General features: G+C 36.8%; 1 protein-coding gene across 3 annotated transcripts in view; it reads right to left on the reverse strand.

Annotated features, from left to right (window-relative positions):
• Window positions 1-90: 90 nt before the first annotated feature.
• Window positions 91-26325, reverse strand: part of Ddx42 (DEAD-box helicase 42) — a 43847-nt gene continuing 17612 nt past the window's right edge. For 2 of the 3 annotated variants that reach the window (XM_021728407.3, XM_005328202.4), the window contains exons 4-18: window positions 22451-22512; window positions 20614-20650; window positions 19643-19792; window positions 16003-16107; window positions 14266-14385; window positions 13126-13302; window positions 12481-12609; window positions 11803-11902; window positions 11203-11250; window positions 10337-10434; window positions 8066-8342; window positions 6391-6617; window positions 4878-4988; window positions 3047-3148; window positions 91-1714 (exon numbers count right to left, since the gene is read on the reverse strand). In XM_021728407.3, the coding sequence (XP_021584082.1) occupies window positions 1016-1714; window positions 3047-3148; window positions 4878-4988; window positions 6391-6617; window positions 8066-8342; window positions 10337-10434; window positions 11203-11250; window positions 11803-11902; window positions 12481-12609; window positions 13126-13302; window positions 14266-14385; window positions 16003-16107; window positions 19643-19792; window positions 20614-20650; window positions 22451-22512 (2442 nt within the window). In that variant the 3' untranslated portion in view covers window positions 91-1015. Of the gene's footprint in view, window positions 1715-3046; window positions 3149-4877; window positions 4989-6390; window positions 6618-8065; window positions 8343-10336; window positions 10435-11202; window positions 11251-11802; window positions 11903-12480; window positions 12610-13125; window positions 13303-14265; window positions 14386-16002; window positions 16108-19642; window positions 19793-20613; window positions 20651-22450; window positions 22513-26325 lie in introns of those variants that run through there. The other variant, XM_078041887.1, reaches the window with a different exon arrangement.

The raw sequence follows: 26325 nt of genomic DNA on the forward strand, positions 1-26325 counted from the left end.
ACCTTTTCTGACGATTTAATAAGTACTTTCCCCTACTGTGTCAAATCATAATTTAACTATTTTAAAGTAGAAATGACAGACAATCATAGGTCCCAGTAGTAAAACATTTACTAGAGAGCAAGCAAAGAGGAATGCACATCTTAAAGAAACCTTCACAAAGTCACAAAATTCAAAGTTTGTATATTTCTTTTCCTTTTATAAACAAGATAGAACAAAAATCATCAATCATTTCAGCAAAAGACATCTCTACCATTGGGGCAAGTTAAAAAAAAATACAACGAAATAGAAGACACTTCAAAAGCTGTTGGTTTTTTTTTTTTTTTTTTTAAATTTTAATTTAGCAACGCTTCAGACCTGGGGCATTCCTGGAACCCTTTCCAGGAGTAATCACTTCTTTTTAATCATAGTATCTCTGGAAATCTCAAAAGCCTAGGTCTGGAAGGCTGCCTCTTCCTACATGTCTCAGGGCTGGATATAAATCTCGCTAGGGGACCTGAGAGTCAACTCTTGTTTGGAATTGGGCATCTCTCTTCCCTGTGAATGTCTGGAAGCACCAAATTGCTTCCCAAACATCCCTAACAGCTCAATGGATTAGATACCAACTCCTAAAAAGGGGACTGCCTGGCCACATAGCTAAGAAAAAGAAACTCAATTTATAGATGTTTATAAGGTGACATTTTAGTAAAAAATAGAAGCTACTTATAATATAAACAGAGTGAGTTTTGTGCCCTACAAGGCCCTTTTCTCTGGAAGTACCTTCACTTACCCTCATGAAACTCACCCAGAGCCAACAGAAGCTACCCAGCTCTCGCTGCTTGCTGGGACCAAAATAGCTTCCCAAGAAAGCATCTGAACAATCATTCAGATGAAGGTGTAATGTCTCTGCCCTCCTGCTCTCCACTAAGGGCAGGGGTTCTTACACCTTGGGCCCCAATACAGCCCTGAGACACCTAGTTACCAAAATCTCTAAAAATAAAATTAAAGACAACTGATTTCACGCTTTAGCACATATGTTCTAACTGTCCCATCTACTTTTCTTGCGTTTGGGTGGCTCAGGGACAGCAAAACCATCCGCTGTCTTATCTGTCTTGCTGTCCACCTTGTCCATCTTGCTGCTGTCCACCTTGGGGTCCACCTTGCTTTCACGATTACAACCTTCTTTCCTGCTTTCTCCATTCCGACCATCATTTGCACCCCGGCTTTCCCCATGCCGGCCTGTACTTCCTCCATGCCTGTTCTCCCCATGCCGGTGGCTGTCAGTATGGCGGCTGCTGCTACTTTCTGGGTAGCGGTATCCATCTCCATGTCGACCACTGTCTCCGTGCCGTGGACTATCACCATGCCGATTGCCACTCTCTCCATGGCTATGGCGGCCACCACCCCGATTCTCAGTATATCTCTCTCGCTTCCCATTGCCGCCCCCAATTCCTTCTCTGCTGTTATTTCCTGAAGCTGTGTTGTTGACTCCCTGGGCTCCGACAGAAGGGTAGGTCACTGGAGCACTGGTGATGTTCCCTGTATTGCCAAAGCCTGGGATGCTCTTGGTGGCGGCACTGGTGATGGGGTTGTCAGGACTATTATGGCCCTGCTGTGCTGAATTAGTTGGAACAGAATTCAAGCTCCCTGCACTAGTCCATCCACTTGCCCCAGCAGCAGAGCTTCCAGCCTTCTGATTACTTAAACTGGCTGCAACAAAGTGACTCTTGTACTGTGACTGAAAGAAAGACACCAGTAGTAGTTATGTTAACAAATTCAAGAAATGAGTATACATATAAATTTGGTAATAATCACACAGAAATTAGCTATCCAGGCTCTATGACTTTAGTATCCTGATGGCCCCCATAGCACAGGCCCTTTGGATCTTGTGCTGTAAAGGAAAACAGATTTTTGTGGATAGATGGACCTCAATGTATCAACACTTACTGCCAGACAGGTTAGAATAAAGCCTGTTTATAGTAATTCAATATATTTATGGTCTGCAGTCTGCTATTTACAATTCAAAAATACCACAAGTTCAAAAAACAAAACATTTTTGAAAAAGTTTCACAGCAATGCACTGGGAGTGCAGATGGGAAGTAGACCTAGAATGTGCAATGTGCAACACCATGGGTTTATTTAATCCTTAGCACCATACTCACAATCCTGATTACTTGGGAAGCTGAGGCAGGAGAACTACAAATTTGAGTCCAGCTTCAGAAACTTAGGGAGACCCTGTCTTAAAAAGGACTGAGGATATAGCTCAATGGTAAAGCACCCCAAGGTTCAATCCCCAATACCAAAAAAGAAAGTTTGACAGCAAAACCTAATTTGAATGGATAGAAGGCTATTATTTAGTTTCTACTTAATTATGTAAAATGTGGCTATAGACCTTGTTGATGTGACAATATGTGCACTATGTATCATTGTTTCTCAAATCTGAATAATAAATCCTAGATTCCTAAACAAGGGTTTCTGAATCCCTCTATTAGTGAAAAACAGAAAAACAATCATGGGCCCAAACTGGAACCATCAGTCTGGTACAGATTAATCTGTAGATTAAAATTAAAGCCCAGCCAGTTAATCAGAAAGTTGAGCATGGTGACACATGCCTATGATCCCAGCTACTAGGGAGGCTCACTTGATCTCATGAATTTTGAGACCAGTCTGGGCAACATAGTGAGACTACATTTTAAAGAAAAGAAAAAAATGTGTAGAGTGATGAACAGCATCAAACTGGTTTTAGCCAAGAACATGGCAATTACTCTGAACTAGACTGGGAAAGTCTTGGAGGTGGGTAACATCACAGGTTGTAGAAAAAATCCTGCTGTAGTACAGTAATCCCAGACTCTGGCTAGGACAGATACAGATGACCAGCACAAAGGTTTTTGCTCTGTATGTAGACCCCCAGGTAAGGTACTGTTAGTTTAATGTGCAATCCAAGCAATGAAAAGGCCTTATTCTACATGAACTTTATCCGCTCATCTACTACCATCAGGAAGACCAGCCCCCTCATCACTGCTCACGAGTTACTACTGAAAGCTATTTTAGCAAAATGTTTATTTCAGACCTGAAAAGCTGCTTTCATTGCTGTCAGCCGATCTCCCATGGCTCCTGTGGAAGGCTTATAAGCCTCATAATTGCTCATTACATTGTTGTTATTTCCTCGGTCCTAAAAAATAAATGTATCCATGAGAATGGAAAAATAGGTGGAAGAGCCAACTGCCACAGACTGGAATGGGAACTGGATATTTTTAAAATTACTTAACACTTTGTAAGAAAAGGTGCAGTGACGAAAAGCCACTTAAAAGTGTTCATGCCCTTCAACCCAGTAATTCTATTTCTACAAATGCCCATCAGAGGGCTGGGGATATAGCTCAGTTGCTAGAGTGCTTGCCTCACATATACAAGGTCCTGCGTTCGTTCAATCCCCAGCACCGCCAAAAAAAAAAAAAAAAAATTCCATCAGATTAATTATGCCCAAAATTGACCATGAATTTTTATTTTTTATTTAATATGTTTTTTAGTTATAGATGAACACAATCTGTTTTATTTATTAATTTTTATGTGGTGCTGAGGATGGAACCCAGTGCCTCATGCATTGGAGGCAAATGCTCTACCACTGAGCTATAGCCCCAGCCCAACCATGAATTGTTTACACAACATTCAATTAAATAAAAAAAATGTTAAAGATGAAAAGCCACCAGTACAGCATACTGTACAATGTTTATGCTCTGAATCAAGATCATTAAGAGTCTGAATTTCTACTTCAATACTTACCAGTGTGTAACTTTGGGCACCTCAGTTTTACTGTCTGTATTTTTATACTGGGTTGAAGATTTAATACTTGGAATGGCCCTGGCACAGACAAAGGCTCAGTAACTATTAGCTATCACTATTATTTGCAGTATCATTATTATACTGTGGGAACAGAGTATTTATATACCAAAGATGCCAAGTTAGCTATAATGTTCTAGAAGTATACTGGCAACTTTCTTCCATGGCTTAGGAATTAACAAGACATAAATCAAGCAGAAGCCAAGTCTACTGGTGCACATCTAGAGTCCTGTCCACTACAGAGGCTGGGGTAGAAGAACTGCTTGAGCCTACCACTTCAAGAACAGCCTAGGAAACTTAGCAAGACCCTGTCTCAGAAATTCTAACAAAATGAAACAAAGCATAAGCCAGGTATAGTGGCACCTGCCTGTAGACTCAGCTACTTGGGAGGTTAAGGCAATATGGACACTTGAACCCTTGAGCTGGACACCAGCCTGGGCAACACTGCAAGAACCTTATCTGGGAGGGATGGTGGTAGAGAGAGAGGAGAAACAACAAAGAGTGTATGATCATTCCTGACAAGATACAGCTAGAGATTATACACCGACTCTCTGGCAATGTTTTTAACAGCAGGCTATAGGTCATTGTTGGGGGGCTTATAAAGAGAGACTGGTGGTCCCCCTCAAGAATTTGAGTCACCATGTCTGTGGTGGGAGATTAGTCTATGTTCTGCTAGTCCAGGGGTTATAATCTGAGAACCACTGCACATCTATACTAATTTCCTAAGCAAAGCTGGTCAGCCAAGTACACATAGATGCTTCTTCATGAGCCAGCACCACATTTACTTCAATCAGTAGATTAAATAGATGCTATCTGCCAGGCAAGATTTTGAACTCTGGGTTTTCCCCCCCCTAAATATTGTTTAGTTGTCATTGGACCCTTATTTTATTTATTTATATGCAGAGCTGAGAGTCGAAACCAGTGCCTCACACATGCTAGGCAAGCACTCTATCCCTGAGCCACAGCTCCAGCCCCAAACTCTAGGGCTGTTTTAGGTAGATCAGATCCTACCATCATTTAAGACATGGACTGACTCTAAGAGCACTACCACAGTCTGAACTCACCGTGTTCTCAGAGCCTAGGCCAGGTCGCTCCCTATAGCCTAGGCCTCCTCCACCAATGTTCAGCTTTTTGCCTTTTCCTCCTTTGAAGCGGGATTTCCGAAACCACGCATTCTGCATTGAACACAATTCAAGGTTAAGCCAGCAGAGGGAGAAAAGCCCAGAGGAAGAAGACAAGGTCAAAGAGGAAATTAAAGGGAGGTAAGAACTATTTGCCAATTTATTTATGGCAAGGAAGAAATATTCATAGAACCCACAACCTGGATGCTTTCAGTAGTTTAATCCACCAAATTTGTTAGGAGGTTTAGATGCACATTTATATCTAAGGCTTCCTTTATTATTCCTTCCATCAAGGCTTCCTTCTGAGGGAAGGGAAGCGATTAGGTAAATTTTAAAAGGCAGAGTAGCCATTTTGGCCACTTAACTTTAAAGAACTGGTTGGTTCAAAAAAAAAAAAAAAAAAAAAAAAAAAAAGCCAGGCTCATTTGGCTTATTAGAGTAAACCCTAGGAAGACTCTCAGGAAGGACTAGAAACCACATAACTGAAAATTTTATTTACCCACTGTCTTAAAAGTTTTCATTGAACTTGACCACAGCCTAAAAACTGTTCACTAGATTTATTCACATTATCTTAAGAATACAAACACCTATGGGAAGTTAAAAGCTTTATCTGACATTCATTATTAAAAAAGAAAAGTACTTTAGAGGTAGCCATGACTGGGAAAAGTGCTAAACAGAGAGAACATGAAGTACGAAACGAAATGTTAAGAAAGTGCCAAAGACAAAATGTATCCAGTTCAAATTTTTAGTTTAGCATTGGCTCTCTTCCACCAAGGAAATGGGGAGGAAGTATTATTCGTCTCCTCTCTCCTTTATTCTAGGATCAGAAATGCAGGTAGTGCCACACTACAGGTACACTACCTATAGGCTGACACAGCTGTGTGCTGGTCCATGAATCTAACATAGATTTAAAAACAGTTTCCAATATCAGAATTTGCTCTGTAATTTGGGAATTGCATTAAGATGCCTCATTTGATTTGGTAGAATGACTCGGTTTTAGATTGAGGCATCTCTGGAAGAGGGCAATCAACATGTAGTCAAAGGTCTGAGATCTCAGTTTGTAAGGAACACTTTAGAAGCACCACACAATTATTTTCTTAAAAATACCACTCATTTTTAGGCCTCCAAAAGAGAAGCCCGCCCCACTTTTTTTTTTTTTTTTTTAGGGGTGGAGGCAGCATTAAGAAAGCAGATATTGTTCATAAGCGTGCCATGGGGTAAACAGTAGAAATTACAAGGACAGATTTTAGCACAAAGCAAGGAGTAGCTTTTCAACACAGACATTGTTAAAATGAGAGGATGAGTGGATAGACAAGATGAATTTTAATATCCTATAATTCCATTCTGTACCTTGTAACCCATTTTCTTGTCAATTGTCCATGTTATTTTCCTTGCCTGCTGAAATATAACTTAGCTGTATAACCTGAGGCAATCTTTAGTGTGCCTATCCCCTCACCTGCATTGCCAGATCCAGAAGTTCCTTGGAAACATGCTGATTGGCTCCTTCCAAGTTCCGGACAAGGTCACCAGCAAAATTGCTGTCCTTAGGGGTCAACAGGGTATAGGCTACACCTTTCTCACCCGCTCTTCCTGTGCGGCCAATCCTGTGAGTATGGGTATCAATGTCCCGTGCCACATCATAATTAATGACAGTCTTAATTGAAGGAATGTCCAGACCACGGGCTGAAATAAAAAGCAATCAAATTCTTATATTCTTTACCTGGAGCCAGAAGATCAAACTAACTAAAAATGCTTGAGCTCTGAGAAACTAGTTTCGCTTATTTAGGCAGAGTGTATGAGTCTGGTGAGCTGCAGTATAGGCACATAAGTTACCTTCTAGAACAAATATCACCCCAACAGATTCTATGATGCTGGGCCACTAATGCAATGGCTTATCGTTTGCCATCAATAAACTGGCAAAGCCTCTCTCTTTTATCTGAACTATGTAAACAAACTGACATGGAATGTGTTTCTTTCTTTTTTTTAATTGGTTTTATTTTTAAATACACGATGGCGGAAAGCATTATAAATCTTATTACACATACAGAGCACAATTTTTCATATCTCTGTTTGAATATAAAGTATGTTACACCAATTCATGTCTTTATACATGTATGAAATGTGTTTCTTGAAGATAGGGTCTCACTCTATTACCTACACTGGCCTCAAACTCACAATTCTCCTGCCTGCAGAGTAGCTGAGACTGCAGGCACAAGCCACTGTACTCAGGGATCAAATCTGTTTTAAAGCTGAGCATTTTCTCTCCTGAGAGAAAAATACCAGTTTTTAGGGTAGCTAATAAAATAGCAGAACAAAATAAAAAATCACATTCCAGCTGAGTGTGGTGGTGTATGCCTGTAATTGCTGTGGCTTGGGAGGCTGAGGTAGGACTGCAAGTTTGAGACCAGTCTCAGCAATTTAACAAGGTTCTAAGCTAAGAAGTGAGACTCTATCTCAAAACAAAAATTTTAAAAAGTGCTGGGAATGTGGCCGCTGAGTGGTTAAACGCCCTTGGATTCAATCCCTGGTACACCCTGCCCCCTGCCCCACATCCTCCAGTCCCCCAAAATTTCAAAAACTTTTCTGATTTTTTTTTTTTTGTACTAGGGGTTGAATATTGAACTTGGGGGGTAATTAACCACTGAACCACATCCCCAGCCTGTTTTATGTTTTATTTAGAGACAGTGTCTCATTGAGTTGCTTAGGCTGAATTGATAAGTTGCTGAGGCTGGCTCTGAACTTGAGATCCTCCTGTGATATCCTCCTGAGCAGCTGAGATTACAGGCATGCACCTCTGCACTTGGCTACTTTTCTGATCTTGACTGAAGTATGCCCAACTAATAACAATCAATGTAAGATACCTACCATATTTAGACACACAATAAGGGTACAACCTTTTTTTCCCAGGTGTCTTCTAGCTGTATCAATACTCTGTTCTGAGAGAAACATTAAGGGAAAAGTGGTATCCCAAACTCCAGGTTGTTATCACTGTACTAAACTGCTGCTCTGTGGGGTGAAGTCAGCCAGGCTAGTGGAGTTTTTCAGCCTGCTCATGAATATGGGTCTCACAACAGAAAAAGACAGCACCCTTAGAGTAATGGGTTATAGTTACTGTGAAATTTATACTCTACCTGCAACATCTGTGGCTACTAGGACTGGGATGTCCTTTTTCTTAAAGTCGGAAATGACCTTGTTTCTTTCACTCTGATCCATGTCCCCATGAAGCAACCCAAGATTATGACCCTCCTGCTTAAGGTTATTGGCTAGCTCTTCAGCATTAGCTTTTTTAGTAACAAACAGGAGGACACTCCCGGAAGAAGTAAATTCCACCAGACGCCGGGTAAGCCAGTTCCATTTACTAGGCCCAGAATGGAGAATCTCCACAATCTGTGTCACATCTTCATTTGCCTAGGAGGAAGAAATAAGTTATTGTGACATTGTTGTCTGCATCTGAAGAATCCTGAATGATCCCTGTTCTCTCTGGGTCCTTCCTTAAGTATATCAAGTACAGCTTAAGAGATACCTCTCAGAAGATAATGCTAAGTGAAGTTAGCCAATCCCCCCAAAACAAATGCCGAATGTTTTCTCTGTAAAGAGGCTGATTCATCCCTAGGGTAGGGAAGGGGAGCATGGGAGGAATAGATGAATTCTAGATAGGGAAGAGGGGTGGAAGGGAAAGGAAGGATGCAGGGGATAAGCAAGGATGATGGAATGTGGTGGACATCATTATCCAAAGTACATGTATGAAGACATGAATTGGGTGTCAACCTACTTTGTTTACAAACAGAGATATGAAAAATTGTGGTATATATGTATAATACGAATTGTAATGCAAAAAAGTACATTTATAAAGACATGGAATTGGCGTGAACATACATTATATAAAGATATGAAAAATTGTGCTCTATATGTATAACAAGAATTGTAATGCATTCTGCTGTTGTGTATTTAAAAAAATAAAATCAAATAATAAATAAATTCTCTTAAAAAAAAGTTACCTCTCTTTATAAATCATCCTACACTTCTCTCCCTCTATGTATACATACTATCTAGTTTGTATGTCCTAATTCTTGGCAATACTTTTTCATATATCTATTTTGATTGTTCCTAATGAAGAGAGTTCTTCTGGATCCCTCCCACTCACTATTCCTAGCACCACTCATACATATACATAGAAGGTAATCAAAAAATGAAAATTGGACAATGTCAAAATATCAACTACACTAAAAATTTCTTGAATAATAAACACAGCAAGAAATAATTGGTTGACAATTAAAAATGTATTTCAAAAAAACTAGTGGAGAAAATTTTGAATGCTTCCAAAGTAAAAGAAATGGTAAAATGTAAAATGTTTGAGGGGATGGAAATACTAATTACCTTGATCTGTATTCAATATATCGTGTGTTTGTGTGCATACATGCTGAAATATGCTGTACCCCATAAATATGTACAATTATTGTGTAATATTATACAAAATATATTTTAAATTGCCAGGTGAAGTGGCACACATCTGTAATCCCAGAAATTTGGGAGCCTGAGATAGGAGGATTATAATAAGTTCAAGGCCAGCCTCGGTAACTTAATAGCAAGGCCCTCAGCAACTCAGTGAGATCCTGTCTCAAAATAAAATAAAAAGAGTGAGGATGTAGCTCAGTGGTAAAACACCCATGGGTTAAATCCCCAGAACCAAGAAAAAAAAAAAACAACAATAAAAAACCCCCATATTATACATACACATGATACACCCACACCCACAATTTTTTAATACAATTCAAAAACATGACAAGCAACTTAAGTAATTTTCTGAGCAGCTTAACTGAATTATGAAATCCAATCCAGAGAAATTTTTCACATAGGCCATGTAAATAAGAAATCAAACAGTAATTTATTTTCACCAGGCCCTAAAAGACATCCCACTACATCCTATGCAGACTTCTTCACATAATCATTTAAAATGTCAGTTCTATTGTAACTCACTGAGAGTCTTTCAGGTAGACCTTTTTGTTTCTTTAAAAGCTTTTTCTAAAAAGTTTTGTTATGAATTTTTTTTTGTATGGTGCTGGGGATTGAACCCAGGGCCTTATGCATATGAGGCAAGCACTCTATCAACTGAGCTATATCCTCAGCCGTTATTATGAATTTTTTAAACATTCAAAAAAAGCAAAATGAACAGAATCAACTCCCATGTACCTGTCACTGAGCTTCTTCAACAATTATCAACACTTTGCCAATCTTATTTCAACTACTACTTCTATGTATTTTAAAGCAAATCTAAAACATGTTGCCTCATCTATAAATATGCATTAATTTTCAAAATCTCCATAGTGAAGAATCAATTTTTTGTCTCCATAATATAAGAAATAACCCACTGGAGTCCCATCCAGCCTTGCTTAAGGTGTTACCTCTCCAATATCTCCCTGCACCACTCGAATAGGGTCAATTAGGATATCTCTCGCCAGTTTTTCAATCTTTTTCCGAAAAGTTGCACTGAATAAGAGAGCTAAAAAGTAAAGTAAATTCTGTTAAAGAAACAGTACTATTTTACTGAACACCCATTAAGCTTCCTTAATATTCAGAATTACTCAGCTTTGCCAGGTGGAGCAGAACATGCCTATAATCTCAGTGGCTCGGGAGGCTAAGGCAGGAGGATAGTGAGTTCAAAGCCAGCCCCATCAACTTAGCAAGGCCCTAAACAATTCAGTGAGATACTGTCTCTAAATAAAATATTTTAAAAGGCTAGGAAGTGGTTCAGTGGTCAAGCCATCCCTGGACTCAATCCCCAGTAACAAATAAAACCAAATCGAACCAAACCAAAAAACCCAGAATCAGTTTTTTTTTTGTTTAAAAAACAAAAAAAACCATAAACCCATCTTAACTTTTAGTTAGAAACTGATTCAATAAAGAAAAAAGATTTTCCTTTATTTTACTTTTTATTACCTTTTTCAATCAAGAAATGTCAGTATGATTGAGGAAAAAGGCTTCTGATTTCAAATCAGATCTATATTATGCAATTTCTACTCACTGATAATACTGTGTAAGCTAGGACAAGTCATTCAATTTCTGAATCTTGGTTTTATCATTGAAGAAAATGGGTAGTTATAGTCTACAACTGCTAAGGTTCTGTCAGCTCAGATAAATGGTCATTATTGCTCTGTAAGACTTGAAGCAGTATACAAATGATTGGTTTTAGTTCCATAACTATGTCTATAAAAATAGGTGTTCATTCTAAGTATAAATGTGATTTATGATAAAGCTGCTTCATACATACTCTGTCTGTCAGGACGAACATGACTTGCTATGGATCGAACCTGGTACTCTGGAAGAACAACGGTAAAGTTAATATTATAACCCTGTAATACATTTCAGGAGGCCCGAAAAGTCATTTTAGTAAAATCCTCATGAGAAGTTGTAAGAATTAAGAAACTGAAACTCTTTGCCATATCATTCAGTATGAAACTCCAAAAAACTCTCCCCCCATGAAGCTGAGCTACATGGTATATCAATTAGCAAAGATGGTTATTTAGAAGTTTACACTGTCAGAAAAATCAAGGATAGGAAAACAAAGGACTTAATATTCACCTACCCAAGAATACAGACCTTGACTTCCACATCAACAGCACATGAATAAGAATAATGGAAAATATTCCTCCCTATACAAAGCTGCTTTCAAATTTCCTTCACCCAATCAAGACTAACATACTTTTCCTGAGAAAACTCTAAAAAACAGTTTATCTCTTATAGCTCTATAATCTAATCCAATCAAGGAGTATTTTTAGATTCTCTTATGCTGAAAATCATTGGCTAAATCTAGAAAAATGGAAAAAACTAGTATGAGGATAGAGAGAAGAAACTGGTATTCAAGGCATACCAAATCCCATATCAAACATTCGATCTGCTTCATCAAATACAAGGTAAGAGACTCTTTGAAGATTAGTAGCTTTCTTCTTCACATGATCAATCAGTCGACCCTAAAAAATGCACAAAGTGAATGATAAATATAATCACAGACCCAAGAACTTTCCAAAACTGCATGCCTGGCAAAAGTCTTAAATAATAATAGATAATATAGTCTGACAGCCTGGAACTTTATGTACTATATAGTTCAAGAGGGCAGACATTTTGAAAACTCAATTAGAATCTTCCTTTACCTAAATGTAGTTTATATTTTGTGGCCAGAACAATTTTTGTAAGATAGTTGGAAATTATCTGATTTAAAGCCTTATTGATGGGTTTTAATGTTTAAATCACAATCCTCTAGGCAGTTCTGAGTATCTTTCTGACTCTTGAAGATCTTAGTTTTACTACGATCCACTTCCTAGGAGAGCATAAGAAAAACTATTTGAAATAGAAACTTGTAGCTGCTAATTTGTATGTTACAGATATTCCTAATGGATTGCTGTTTTAGTCAACCAATCAAAATTAAACCAAAACCAGAGGATAGTCTCAACCCTGCTTTACCACAATTTGGGGGAGAATTCCCTTCAAAACTAACCATGCTTTCCATACAAAGAGAGGCCGAAAAGCCATTTAGACATGATATACTTACTGGGGTACACACAACAATCTCTGCCCCTTCCTGAAGGGCCTTGGCTTGCTCCCACATGCTCCCTCCTCCATACACAGCCACTGATCGAAGATTATATGCTTTCCCAAACCGCTTACATTCTGCATGGATCTACAAAGTTGTTAATAACATATTAACAAACTGTGACACTAATAAATACCTCTATCACAACCCAAGAGGGAGTTCTGAAAAACACAGAATAAAAAAAATGAAAACTTGAAACATGGCTTAAAATTTTATTCATAAAATCAAGCTGTCTAAAATCTTGCCTTGATTATTCTTTTTTTAAATTAACTTTTCTTCCTGATTCTGTAATTGCCTTTCTATCAAAAAAAAATGAATACACTTAGAGAAAAACATTGTGAGCTTGGAATACAAACAATTCCCATATTGTAATATCTTTTTCCCCTCTAAAAACAGTAGAAAAGGGTGTATCTACTTGTAGCACAACAGTATGAACGTGTTTAATGCCACCAAATTGTACACTTAAAATATTCCTAAAATGGTTAATCCTGTGTATACTTATCATAATTAAAAAAAAAAGTTTCCTGGTTATTCTATCCACTTGACTGGGTAGTCTTTTGCTAATCCACTTTGGGAAGGAGGCATTCTATACAAAGCACATACCTGCTGACAAAGCTCCCTAGTAGGACATACAATCACTGCAATTGGTCCATCACCTGGTTCCAATTCCTTCTGGTCCATTATATGAATCAACATGGGCCAGATAAAGGCTGCAGTTTTTCCACTGCCTGTTTTGGCAATACCAATCATGTCTCTACCACTTAATGCAACAGGCACACCCTGGAGAAAAAGTAAAGTATATCCACTCTAAAATTTCTATTTTAAAGATGAACTGAAGGAAATCCTTAAAAAGGACAAATGATCATTAATGACATTTATTTCCAAAGAAACAAAAATATCCTGGGCTATGCATACTGACTGCAAACAGTGAAAAAAATCTGATATTCCCACAAGCTTCTTGATTTATTGGAAAAAATCATCATTTTCTTCATGTGGCTCAGTTACCATTTATGGAATATAACTGACTCCATTTTGTTTGACATGCAGAAATACAAAATTGCAATTCATAATGGAAGTAGCTGCTCAAATTTTAAAAAATGTTCTCCCCTTTAGAAGGTACAGACAGTTGTTTAGGAATAAGTAAATCACATATATGAATGGGAAACAGAAGCTATTATCTTTCAGTAATAAATGAGAATTTTCAACTAATGGACAAAGCAATTCTAATCATTGTTAGTGCTCAAGTTGTCCATGCACAAATCTTTTTTTTTTTTTTAATTTTAGTTGTTGATTGACCTTTATTTATTTACTTATATGTGATGCTGAGAATCGAACCTAGTGCCTCCCACATGCTAGGCAAGAGCTCTACCAACTAAGCCACGACTCCAGTCCACCCACAAATCTTTTTCTGTTAAGGTAGAACTGATTATTTTCTTCATATCATGTTTTCAAGGTATTTATCAGATATAAAAGAACATTTCTTAGCCACTTAAAATTTCCTAGAGGGGTGAATAATTCACACTTGCTCTTTAATTTTTAAAAGTTTAAAAAATCCTCTTGGATTTTATTTATGTCCCACACCCCCTTTTAATTAGAGGAAAAATTAAAGACAAAGTCAGAAGAAGTATTTGTACCATCTACCCATGTCAATAAACATTATTTTACTGTTTTGACTTTGTTGTCAACTAAATACAGTCACTAAATATCATTCTTCTTCATTTTTCTTTCATTATGTTTACTTACCTGACATTGTATTGGAGTGGGCTGTGTGTACTCAGATTTCCGAATCTGATGCATAAGTTGTTCATCAAATCCAAAATGAGCAAAACTACTTCCTGGTCTAGGAGGTGCAGCACCAGAAACCTAGAGATAGAGACAACTTCCAGGAATGACTTGTATGACAATATAAATAATATTTGAAGTTCAACAACACTTACCTGGATCTAACATTTAGCTTGAGTATGAAAAAGTGATAACATAAATCTGTAGCCAAAAGTATGCATTGAAAAGGCAAAACCTTAAATAATATGAGGATTTCATATAAACAACTCCCGAGATAACTGTCACTTGGTTTTAAATGACTAAGTACCTAAAAATCTTTTAAATAAAAATTATCTCAAACAAAATAAAACAAAAACCCATTCAATGAATTGTAAAAAAAAAAAAAAAAAAAAAAAAGAATTTTTTTCTAGTTTTGCATCAATATTAACCAGGTAGGAGGAAAAAAACCAATAAAATTTACTCAAAACAAAAATTGCATATAAACTCAGATTAAGGCAAGTCTATACCCACTGGTTACAAAAAATATTGCTAGAAGAGTTACTGTATCCCCTAGTGATGTTTTAGCCACTATCAAGCTCTGTTACAACTATGCCCAGGTCAAGAACAGGGTTTATTATCTCTATTTTGTCTCCAAAAGTGGTAACCTTTCAATGCTTCCCCAATGATGCTGACATTTTCAAAAAGGATTTCATTAAAAATTTTATGGAGGGCTGGGGTTGTGGCTCAGTGGTAGAGCACTTGCCTAGCACGTATGAGGCCCTGGGTTCGATCCTCAGCACCACGTGAAAATAAATAAAATAAAGGTATTATGTCCAACTACAACTAAAAAATAAGCATTCAAAAAAAAAAAAAAAAGATTTTATGGAGGATTGTTAATCTCTGGGAAAATAAGCACAAAAAAATGTGCATATGCACACATGTGCATGCATGCAAGCACATACATACACCTCTTGAAAAGCAGTTTTCATGTAGCAACCAATAAGGCAGAGGAACTGGAAAGTTATTCGCATCAAAGTAGATGAGTATATTAAGTTTCATTAACTAATATGAGAAGGACTCTAAACAATATAGCCAATGAACAACCCAAAACATTTTGGTAAGCAATTAAAACCATCTCATTCTGAAAGTAGTGCATATGTATTTTTACAAGGTCTTCATTTCTTCTTCTTCTTCAAATATTTATTTTTTAGGTGTAGATGGACACAACACAAGTACCTTTATTTTTATGTGGTGTTGAGGATCGAACCCATGCCCTGCCGTGCTAGGTGAGCGCTCTACCGCTGAGCCACAATCCCAGCCCCTTCATTTCTTCTTTTTAAAAAAGGTACACAATATGTGACTTAAAAAGTGTATCAAAATTTCAAAATATTCTAAGACTTCATGTTATTCACATCTAGTAATCCTGTTTCCTCTTCCTAAAGAGGAGGCTTTCTAATCATTCTTTGATATACCACACAGGACAGTACATATAAAGTTGAATGAATACATGAAAGAAAAAAATGTCCTATCCTAAAAGGTCATCTGGAGGACTTAAACAATCAAATCAAGTAAGCCCAATGGATATAATTATTATTCTAGCAAAGGCAGTTCAGAGACCATTAGAAAAAAAAATCCAAGGTTATTAGTTTGAAAAAGCAAGAATACAAACCTACACTAACTATTATTAACATAAAAATACTTGATAAATGAGTGTCTTACCCGAAGATTGAGCTTATGTCGGAGATCTATTAACTGTTGTGGAGTGAGGTTGGTTATCTCCTCATGCTCATTGTAAAAATTTTTTTCAAATGGTGGGTAGTCAATCTGCAGGTCCAATTATTCAAAGTTAGTCTAGAATTCAAGAGTCAATCCTGTAAGTTTGATTTTAATGCAAAATAATCTTTTACAAAATTATACAAATAATCCCCTTCTTGCTAGAAAGAACAAAGGAATTCATTTATTCTTGACACACATTCCAGAAAGTACAGTCTCTGTCTTTTCTTATAAATATCAATCTCCTTCCCAAAGAGACCATCATTTAACACCACCTCAGATTTTTTTTTTTTTTTTTTTGGGTACTGGGGATTGAACCCAAGGGAGCTTTACCCCAGTCCTTTTTATTTTGAGACAAGGTCTAAATTGCAGAGGCTGGCCTTGATCTGGTGAACCTCCTGCCTCAGCACCCCCCACACCCAACACAAAGATACAAGATTACAGGTATAAACTAATATTCCTAGTGACAACTCAGATTTGAACAACCTAGAAGCAGAACACAGAATTTCTACAATGCCAAAGTCCTGAGAGAACAAGTATTTTAAGGATGATAGTTCACTCTAACATTTAAATGTTTGGATTAAGTTGTTCACCTAGTTCTAGGCATTTAGAAACACTGCTAATAATTAAGAGAAAAGCTTTAGCCATTAGAGGGCACCCTACTCTGTTTAAAAACAAGGAATTGCTTGAATTGCCTGTAATGCCAGCCACAGTGGAGCAAACCTGTAATCCCACCAACTTGGAAGGTGGAGGCAAGATGATCACAAATTCAAAGTCAGCCTCAGCAACTTGGCGAGATCTTATCTCAAAATTAAAAATAAAAAGGGCTGGGGATGTGGCTCAGTGGTTAAGTACTCTTGGGTTAAATCCCTAGCAAGATTAAACAAGCAAACAAAAATCAGTTAAACATTTTTAATTCCAAAGAGCAGCAGTCATTTCTGCTGCTCATTTCATAGATTACTTTAGGACACAAAACGTAAGCATACTACCACATGAGAATTTGGCTAACTGGGCATGGTGGCACAAACCTGTAATTACAGACTTGCAAATCAGCCTGGGCAATTTAGTGAGAATCTGTCTCATAATTTTAAAGGGGCTGGAGATGTAGCTCAGTAATAAGCATCCCTTTGTTCAACAGAATTTGCCTAAATGATTCTCTACCAACAAATTATTTATAATACATTTTTTAAGCAAAAAATATATATTTTTTGGTATCAGGGATGGAACCCAGGGATGCTTAATCACTGAGCCAAAACCCCAGCCCTTTTTAATATTTTATTTATAGACGGGCTCTTGCCAAGTTGCTTAGGTCCTAGAAAAGTTGTGGAGACTGGTTTTAAACTCCTGATCCTGCCTTAGCTTCCACAACAGCTAGGATCATAGGTGTGTGCCAGCATGCCCAGTTTCTATTCTTTTTTGATACCACACTAAAACTTGACTAGTGGTCACTTTTTTTTTTTTTTTAATTTGTTGATGAACCTTTATTTTTTATTTATTTATATGTGGTGCTGAGAATTGAACCCAGTGCCTCACATTTGCTAAGCAAGCGCTCTGTCACTGAGCCACAACTCCAGCCCACTAGTGGTCACTTCTTAAAGGTTATTTTCACTGTGTAATCTGATACCAAATCACTGAACTTTTTATACTAATTACATTAAAAGTCATTGGTTTAGGCAGCATGTTGGTGTCCCCTGAAGCCCCAGCAATTCAGTGAGGCTGAGGCAGAAAGATCACAAGTTCAAGGCCAGCCTCAGCAACTCAGAGAGACCCTGTCTCAAAAACAAAACAAAACAAAATGCTATGGTGTAGCTTAAAGGTAAAGCATCCCTAGGTGTAAGAAAAAAAAAAAGACATTGCTCATGACAGTATTTTGATGGACTCTGATGATTTTATAATAGTGATCACATGGAAAATATTGGTTCACTAAGATAGTATGCAGATCATCTAAATGCTGATACAGCTCATTATGAATTTTAAAATTCATATTCATTAATGTCATCATCAATTTTATCACCACAGACTTAAGAAACTGTCGAGCTCACTATGGTGAATGTAAGTTTCCAAATTCTAATTTTTGTTTGAAAGTTTTAATTTTTAGCACTGGTAATAAACATAATTGATTTCCTTGAGGTATCATTAATTTTCTCAGTTACAAATAATGTTCCATGAAAATAAAACAGCTAGTTCAGCCTACAATTCAAACATGTAAATGCTTTTTCTGGAGTCAACTATCATATTTTGGTATGCCAATAGAAATATTTTATGTGTTCTTTCCTTTTGGACACGCAGAATAAAAAAAGACCTTTAACTTGTGGGTACGGTGGTGCATGCCTGTAATCCCATTGACCTGGGAGGCTCAGACAGGATTCTCAAGTTCAAAGCCAGCCCAGTAATTTAGTGAGGTTCTAAGCAACTTGGTGAAATCCTATCTCAAAATAAAAAATAAAAAGGCTGGAGATATGGCTCAATGGTTATGTGCTCCTTGGTTCAATCCCTAATACCAAAAAATAAAAAGACATGTAACTCAAGGATCAGATTTAATCTGTTCTATAAGGGTATTCTTAGACGAACTCTGCCCCCTTTTTAAAAAATATTTATTTTTTAGTTGCAGTTGGACACAATACTTTTAGTTGATTGTGGTGCTGAGGATCGAACCTAGAGCCCCGCGCTCACCAGGGGAGCGCACTACCACTGAGCCATCATGCCAGGCACCTCCCCAACCCCGTTTTTAAATTGCAATGGTCTTGGGGCTGGGGTTGTAGCTCTCCTAGCATGTGCGAGACCCTGGGTTCAATCCTCATCACCACATATAAATAAAGGTATTGTGTGCAACTACAACTAAAAAATAAATAAATATATAAATCGAAATGGTCTTGTAGGGAATAATATAATGACTACTGGAGCAGTTTGGTGCCACTATCTTCATCCATACTAAGGTGGCAATAGTTTTACCTATACTGCTTTTATACTATCAGTATAAATGCTGATACAATGAAAAAGACAAATTCTTAGTATCAAAAAAATTTTTTTGACTTTTATAGACTCTGAAATGGCTCTTTCAGGGGTCCTAGGACCATATTCTGAGAACCATTGCTCTAGATCTAGTCACTAGGATATGCAAATTCTATCTGATATTTAACTTGGAAAAAGCACTGATATTTTTTCAAGTACAACGACAGTCTCTTTTCCTTTTTTTGACTTATGGAACTCATAATTCCTGGCTCTACTTTGAATAAATAGGCTCTGATCTGCCTATTAGGGGGCAATAATATTTATAGCAACTAAAAAAAAATGAAGACCCAAGGCCCATTTGAAAGGAAGATAGTTAAGCACTGTTTCTGGAAAACAAATACAGTTGCTTGGAAAAAAAACTCCTAATATTTTAAAATTAAACGAGAGCAAGTGATTCAGCTATACCTTTTGGTAACACCACAGACTGTGAAAGCCTCAACAGGGAGAAAAGATCCCCAAGTACAAAAATTCTCAAGGCATTAGAGTATTCAGATACTGGGAAAACCTAAATATTAATATTAAAGAAAACTGTATCCTTTTGAAATAATAATAAATTCAGCAAGAAACACCATACCTCTGAATGATCAATGGGCGGAAGAGGATCGATTATTTTTTTGGAAGGTGCGATTGGATTCCCATCACTATCATATTCCAGATTGTCTTCTTCTTCCTCCTGAACCACACCGGCAGTTGGGTTTTCTGCCATGTATCGAAAATAAGCTTCCTGCAGGAAAGCACAAGGACACAATCACACCCAAGTACAATTGAAAAATGTTTCTTTTCCAATAATGAGTGCACACTGTACCAGAAGACTGCACAGTTTAAATACCTACCAAATAAGACAAGACTTTTACTAGTAATAATCCTTTTATAATAGCAGTATTTAGGAGAAGAATCATAAGAAATGAACAAAGCAATTAGTACTACAAAATAATTTGTCTAGCAGAATATTTACAAATCTGTCTATTCTATAGCCTTCCTGGGGTGGGGTGTCTATCTAACTGTCCAGAGTTATAGATCACATGCTGGAGTTTTACCAATCCAAGTTTGGAAGTAAACACTGATCAGAAAGGTCACAAACCTGGAAAGGGCTACTGCTTACCCTGGTTCTCACCACCCTAAAACTCAACAATGGAAAAAAGAAATACTAACGGACAGTCATTAATGTTCCATTTTCAAATATAAGAATCATAAACAGAACCCTTAGAGGTTAGATATTCTAAAGGCCATCAATAGTTCCTATACTATTATTGATTTATCAAAATAAACTTTTAATTTTAGATTTAAAGAAAGAAAGCTGAATGAAGCTCATGTTTGTTTTTGATGTCAGCTGATCAAAAGTTCCAACTTCAAAATTGGGAACAGTCATGTGAATCTTTATGGTATATTACCAATTGATCACACAGGTACAAAAGAAGCAAGTCAAATGACATTCCCTGCTCAATGTAAGGAATGGCCATTTCAGTAAAGGCAAATTCTAGCTTGTTCCCAGTACAGACTTTGTGGGGTAAAAATAAAAGATAGAAATACTGCATAGGAACTCACTTGGTCATCTTCCTCTTCAATGTCATCTCGAATACCCCTGGAAAAACAAGCGGAGAAACAAACTTCCCTGCAAATGTTCCACATACCCAGCTCCATACTTACAGTAAATTAGTGTTGGATTCCATGCAGAACAGGAACTCTCAACACTAACAATAACAAAGCAGCAATGAGCACACTGTAAACTATCCACCCATCAAATATGTGTGGTTTTGCTCTATGAGCTACACTTGGCATTTCTTTTGAATGGGATGACATGGTATCCCTAGAAATATCAATTATTAATATGAGTATAAGAAGTAAAAACTTTCTGTAGACACCAAAGTATCCTAGCTTTGGCAACCCATAAAACAAACACAACGCAGCTGTGAAAAATATTTCATACTTTATAAAAAGCCTGCATTTAGTAAATAGTAGGAAGAATGTCACAAATTTCTTACAATCTCTCAGTGTTTCTAGCTCTAGAATAAACTTTTGAGCCAAAATCATTTACCTTGTGGATGGGGGATAGGAACTAAATCTCCTAAGCAGTTCATATAGAGAAGGAAACTACTGCCAGTTGCTGCATTTCTTGCAGTTACACAAAATATGGTTGTTTAGTTCCCATATCCAACTATTTCCTCAAAGAATTGTGTGTATGTGGGGAGGCGGGGTAACTCAGCATCAAACTGGGGGCCCTGTGCATGCTAGGCAAAAGCTCTGCTACAGAGTTATACTCCCAGCCCATCCACAACCATCTTTTTATATATATATATATATATATAAAATTAGTTGTTGATGGACCTTTATTTTATTCATTTATTTATAAGCAGTGCTAAGAATCAAACCCAGTGTCCCACACATGCTAGGCAATCACTAATCACTCTACCACTGAGCCACAAACCCAGCCCCTACCACCATCTCGTTCTAATCAGACTTTCAGCCTATCTATAACACAGTATTCCTAAGGCAACTAGCAAAGCAACACCACCAGGCTAGGACAGCTGGAAGAGAATGCAATATATCATGAACACCCAAAGAGGGCTGAACCTCCACATGGCACAGGAACTCTGGGAAGAGGTTGAACCACTGACTGGCAAGCAAATAGAGAGAAAAATCCAACCATGTCTGATAGAAAAAGCCTTAGGAATATATTTAGCAAGGGAAAGAGAAGTTTCTTCTTTCCCAGGAAATAAAGTATTCAAGTTCTGACTATGGTTACTAAAGCATGATGTCACTTCAGTTGTAAATGGACCCAATGCCTTTATTTTATTTATTTATTTTTTAATGTTGTGCTGAGGATCGAACCCAGTGCCTCACACATGCTAGGTAAGCACTCTACTACTGAGTTACAACTACAGCCCTCATGATTATTTTATACTAATTATGGGACAAAACTCAAAAGAATGAACCAAAACTTCAGTAATTATGTTCTCCTAAACCCCACTGTAATTTATTTCTTATGTTTACCACAATTATTTATAAGTTGAAGACCAAATGCTATTCTTTCAAACAGAATACCTCTTAATTATTGGAAATGCAAAGATTTTTTGCCATCTCTATACCTATAAAAATATTCAAGATATAGAAATATGTTCAAGTAAAGATATTTATTTTTAAATATTTTTTTTAGTTGTTGATGGACCTTTATTTTATTTATTTATTTTTATGTGGTGCTGAGGATCGAACCCAGTGCCTCACACATGCTAGGCAAGTGCTCTACCACTGAACTACAACCCAAGACTAAGTAAAGATATTTATATACTTTTTTTTTCTTCCTCTATAAACTTTGGGAAGGTAGACCTAGCAGTACTTTAGTAATTTTTAAATAACCATGGTAAGGGAGAAGAAAACAACTTACTTTACGTTTTTTCTTTCCTTGTCCTTTTCTTCAAGCCTCTTCATGTCTCTAGCTGCCTGATCCTAATGAAACAAAAGATCATATGTAATCACAATAACTAAAAACACTGAAAGGGAAATTTAAAAAAAAATATATATATATTTTTAGTTGTAGTTGGATACAATACCTTTATTTTACTTATTTACTTTTATGTGGTGCTGAGGATCAAATCCAGGGTGCGAGGCGAGCGCCCTACCACTGAGCCACAACCCTAGCCTGGGAAATATTTTTTTATAAAGAATTCAGATTGGGGGACTGAGGTTGTGGCTCAGTGATAGAGTGCTCGCCTAGCATGTGTGAGGCACTGGGTTCGATCTTCAGCACCATATAAAAATAAACAAACAAAAGAATTCAGATTGGAACAACTATTGTCACAGCTTTAGTTATTTTTTTTTAAAATTCAGTTGTAGATGGACACAATACCTTTATTTTGTTTTATTTATTTCTTTATTTTTTAAGTTGTGCTTAAAACCCAGTGCCCAGTGCCTCACACAAGCTAGGCAAGTGCTCTACTGCTGAGCAACAACCCCATCCCTAGTTATTTTCTGACAACTGCATTTTGATATAATCAAAGTCCACTTTTGATAATTATTTTTGAAAGAGAAAAATCCAAATATTCTAAAATCTTGGCTATACATGGACTGTGTGATTTTTGTTTCAATATTATATTATTATTTTGGGAGTACTGGGGATTAAACAAAGGGTCTCACACATGCTGGGCAAGTACTATCATCAAGCTGGGTATCTAGCCCTTTTCTTTTCTTTTTTTGGACACAGGGTCTTGTTAAGTTCTGCAGACTGGCCTCAAACTTGTGATCTTCCTGACTCAGCCTTCCAAGTAGCCACCACACCCAGCTAGACTGAAAAATTTTTAATCTGTAATATATATATACTTCTACCATGAACAGAAAAATTAACAAAAACATTTGACTCACAAACACATAACAATGGGTCACTTTTTTTTAAGTTAATGATTTAACTATGGCTTTAAAGGGGCTAAAATTCAGGCAAATCAGGATTTCTCCAAGTGTAAATTGAGACCACTTATGTTAGATTACCAGTGGGCCTGGTAAAAAATACAATTTTCTGGATCTGAGAACCATTTGGAAAGGGGTACTTAACCTGCGTTTGACATTTGGTAAGGTCTGGTGATACTTCTGGTTATCAAAACTTGGGGAGCGAGGGAGGTTGGTGTTACAAGTTGGCAAAGTCCAGAGAAGCAATTAAACATTCTCCAATATATAGAATAGCAGTCATAAGAAAAATATTCAACCCCAAACACTAATAATTCTATAGTTGAAAACTCTGTTCTAGACCTACAACATCAGAATACCTGGTGATGGAGTTAAATGTGTAGTTTTTTTTCATTTTCCTTAGCCAATTCTTATGCACAGTAAACTGACATTCACTACTAAATAGTTCCTTTGTTTTATACATTTGAAATCAATATCAAAAGATTTACACGATTTCCTAAGGTTATACATATTCTGCACAACTGTTTGTCATAAAGCAATGTAAATTTTTCTATCTTTGATTTTTAAAAATGTGATTATGTACATAATGGCATGGTTAGATGTTCTGCTAAATCAAATGTTCCCAATAGAGAGTAATTATTTTTTAAAAAAGTATTAAACACAATCTACTTTTCAAGGAATTGAAAGCTGTCAGATACAAGATATACATATTATTATAAATTAAACAGGATACAATTTAACACATTAAATAGATCAGATCACAACACTTGAAGGACTGTTTTTTTTTAGACTAAATCTTTCTTTAGAACACTACCTAAGAATAAATCATCTAGTTTAAGTACTAGAAAAGTTTAGACTTTTTAGAAAAACCGACATGTGAAATAAACAATTAACACAATCAGGGCTGGGGCTGTTGCTCAGTGACAAGAGTGCTTGCCTAGCACATGAGGCATTAGGTTTAATCCTTAGCACCACATAAAAATAAACAAATAAAATAAAAAAAATATTTGGTCTGTCACAACTAAAAAAAAAGAATTAATGCAAACAGCCAGGTGTAATCCCAGCAACTCAGGAGGCTGAGGCAGGACAACAGTAAGTCAGACCAGCCTGGGCAACTCAGTGAGACTTATGTTCTTAAAATAAAAAATAAGACTAGATATATAGCTCAGTGGTAAAGCATTCCTGGGTTCAATTTCCAGTATCAAAAAACAAAACAAAAAAACCAACCACTTAGGCATCAACATGTTCTTCTAGATCAGATAACATTCAATCTCTAAAACAAGCAAAACTCCTTGATACCACACACCAAGATTTAACCTCCAAACAACTTCAACTATTTAAATGCCAAGCAGGAGAATTTGGGATGTTCTTGTTTACTTTCATTCAAAAGGGGCTATGTCAGCTGCCACTACTATAATTTAAATCTAAATTTAAACCTAGAAAATCAGGAACTGATGTTTCTTTATTTCTTGAAATCCCATCAACTAGGGATTTCAAGAAATAATGACAAGGTTCTCTTGAAAACACAGCTCTTAGGAAACATACACATCTCAAGAAGAGGAAGAAAACACAATAGGTTCAAGACATCTCAAACATAGCAAATCATTTATGGTCTTTACTTTCAGAATGAATCATTTAACATATTTACTTAAATATCTATTACACTGTAAGGTACATGTATGTCCTGAATAATTTAGGGAAGCATATGAGAATGTCCTGAATAGTTCATGTGGCAGAAATACACAGTGCTAGAACTCAGATAAAGAATAAAACAACATGAAAAATTTGAGAGCTAGAGGTGAATTCTGGCCCTATCTCCTTTTAGGTACATACTTTCAACAAGTACTTGAACTGGACTAAAGCAAAGGTGAGAAACTCAAATATCTAATGGGTGCCAAGCTGGTAATAAATGAATAAAGCCATGATAAGAAAAGCTGTATTCTGGGGCCAGGGTTGTGGCTCAGAGGTAGAGCTCTTGCTTAGCATGCATGAGTCACTGGGTTCGATCCTCTGCACCACATAAAAATAAAAGAAAGGTATTGTGTCCACCTACAACTAAAAAATAAATGTTAAAAAATAAAAAGTTGTATTCTTTTGCCACATAAACATACTTTTCTTGCACTCCAATAAACAGGAATAATCTTCTCAAGAAGCATGCTAATTTTTTTTTTTTTAAAACAATAGCCTTACAAAGTAAATTTATTTCACCAGATTTTTTTTTTTTTTAAGTAGAGTGAGAGGGAGAGAGAGAGAGGAGAGAGAGAGAATTTTAATATTTACTTATTTTTTTATTTTATCGGCGGACACAACATCTTTGTTTGTCTGTGGTGCTGAGGATCTAACCTGGGCCGCACGCAAGCAAGGCGAGCGTGCTACCTCTTGAGCCACATCCCCAGCCCCCATGCTAATTTTTCTTAAATCGCCCTCAGTCTTTTATTTTCTGATTATGTAACAGAACTGAATTTGGAAAAATATTCCTCTACCAAAAGAAAAATTACAAAGCAAGTGTTCTGATAACTGACTATAAGCAAGTGGCCTAAACATCAAGAAAACAGGGATTGATGTGAACAAGGAAAATGCATGCCTTGTCTATAAAGTAGAGAGCCACTTACTCAGCAATAGCTTATTTTTGCCACACAAGAAAGCAGGCTTAGTTGCTAGCTATTCTACTTCATGGAGCCTGAAAATTAAGACAAAATTCCCTGATTTTAAAAATGGTGGCTCTTATTTTTACAAACAACATCTAGGTCAAACTAAAACACATCCATATTGTATCTGTTCCCTCTTTTCTTAGAGGAGAGATGAATTCTGACTGAAGACAAATTAGGAATCTGGGAAAATGTTATTTCATAAGCAACGAAG

This window comes from Ictidomys tridecemlineatus, chromosome 3, assembly GCF_052094955.1.
Source record: "Ictidomys tridecemlineatus isolate mIctTri1 chromosome 3, mIctTri1.hap1, whole genome shotgun sequence".
Lineage (NCBI taxonomy): Eukaryota > Metazoa > Chordata > Mammalia > Rodentia > Sciuridae > Ictidomys > Ictidomys tridecemlineatus.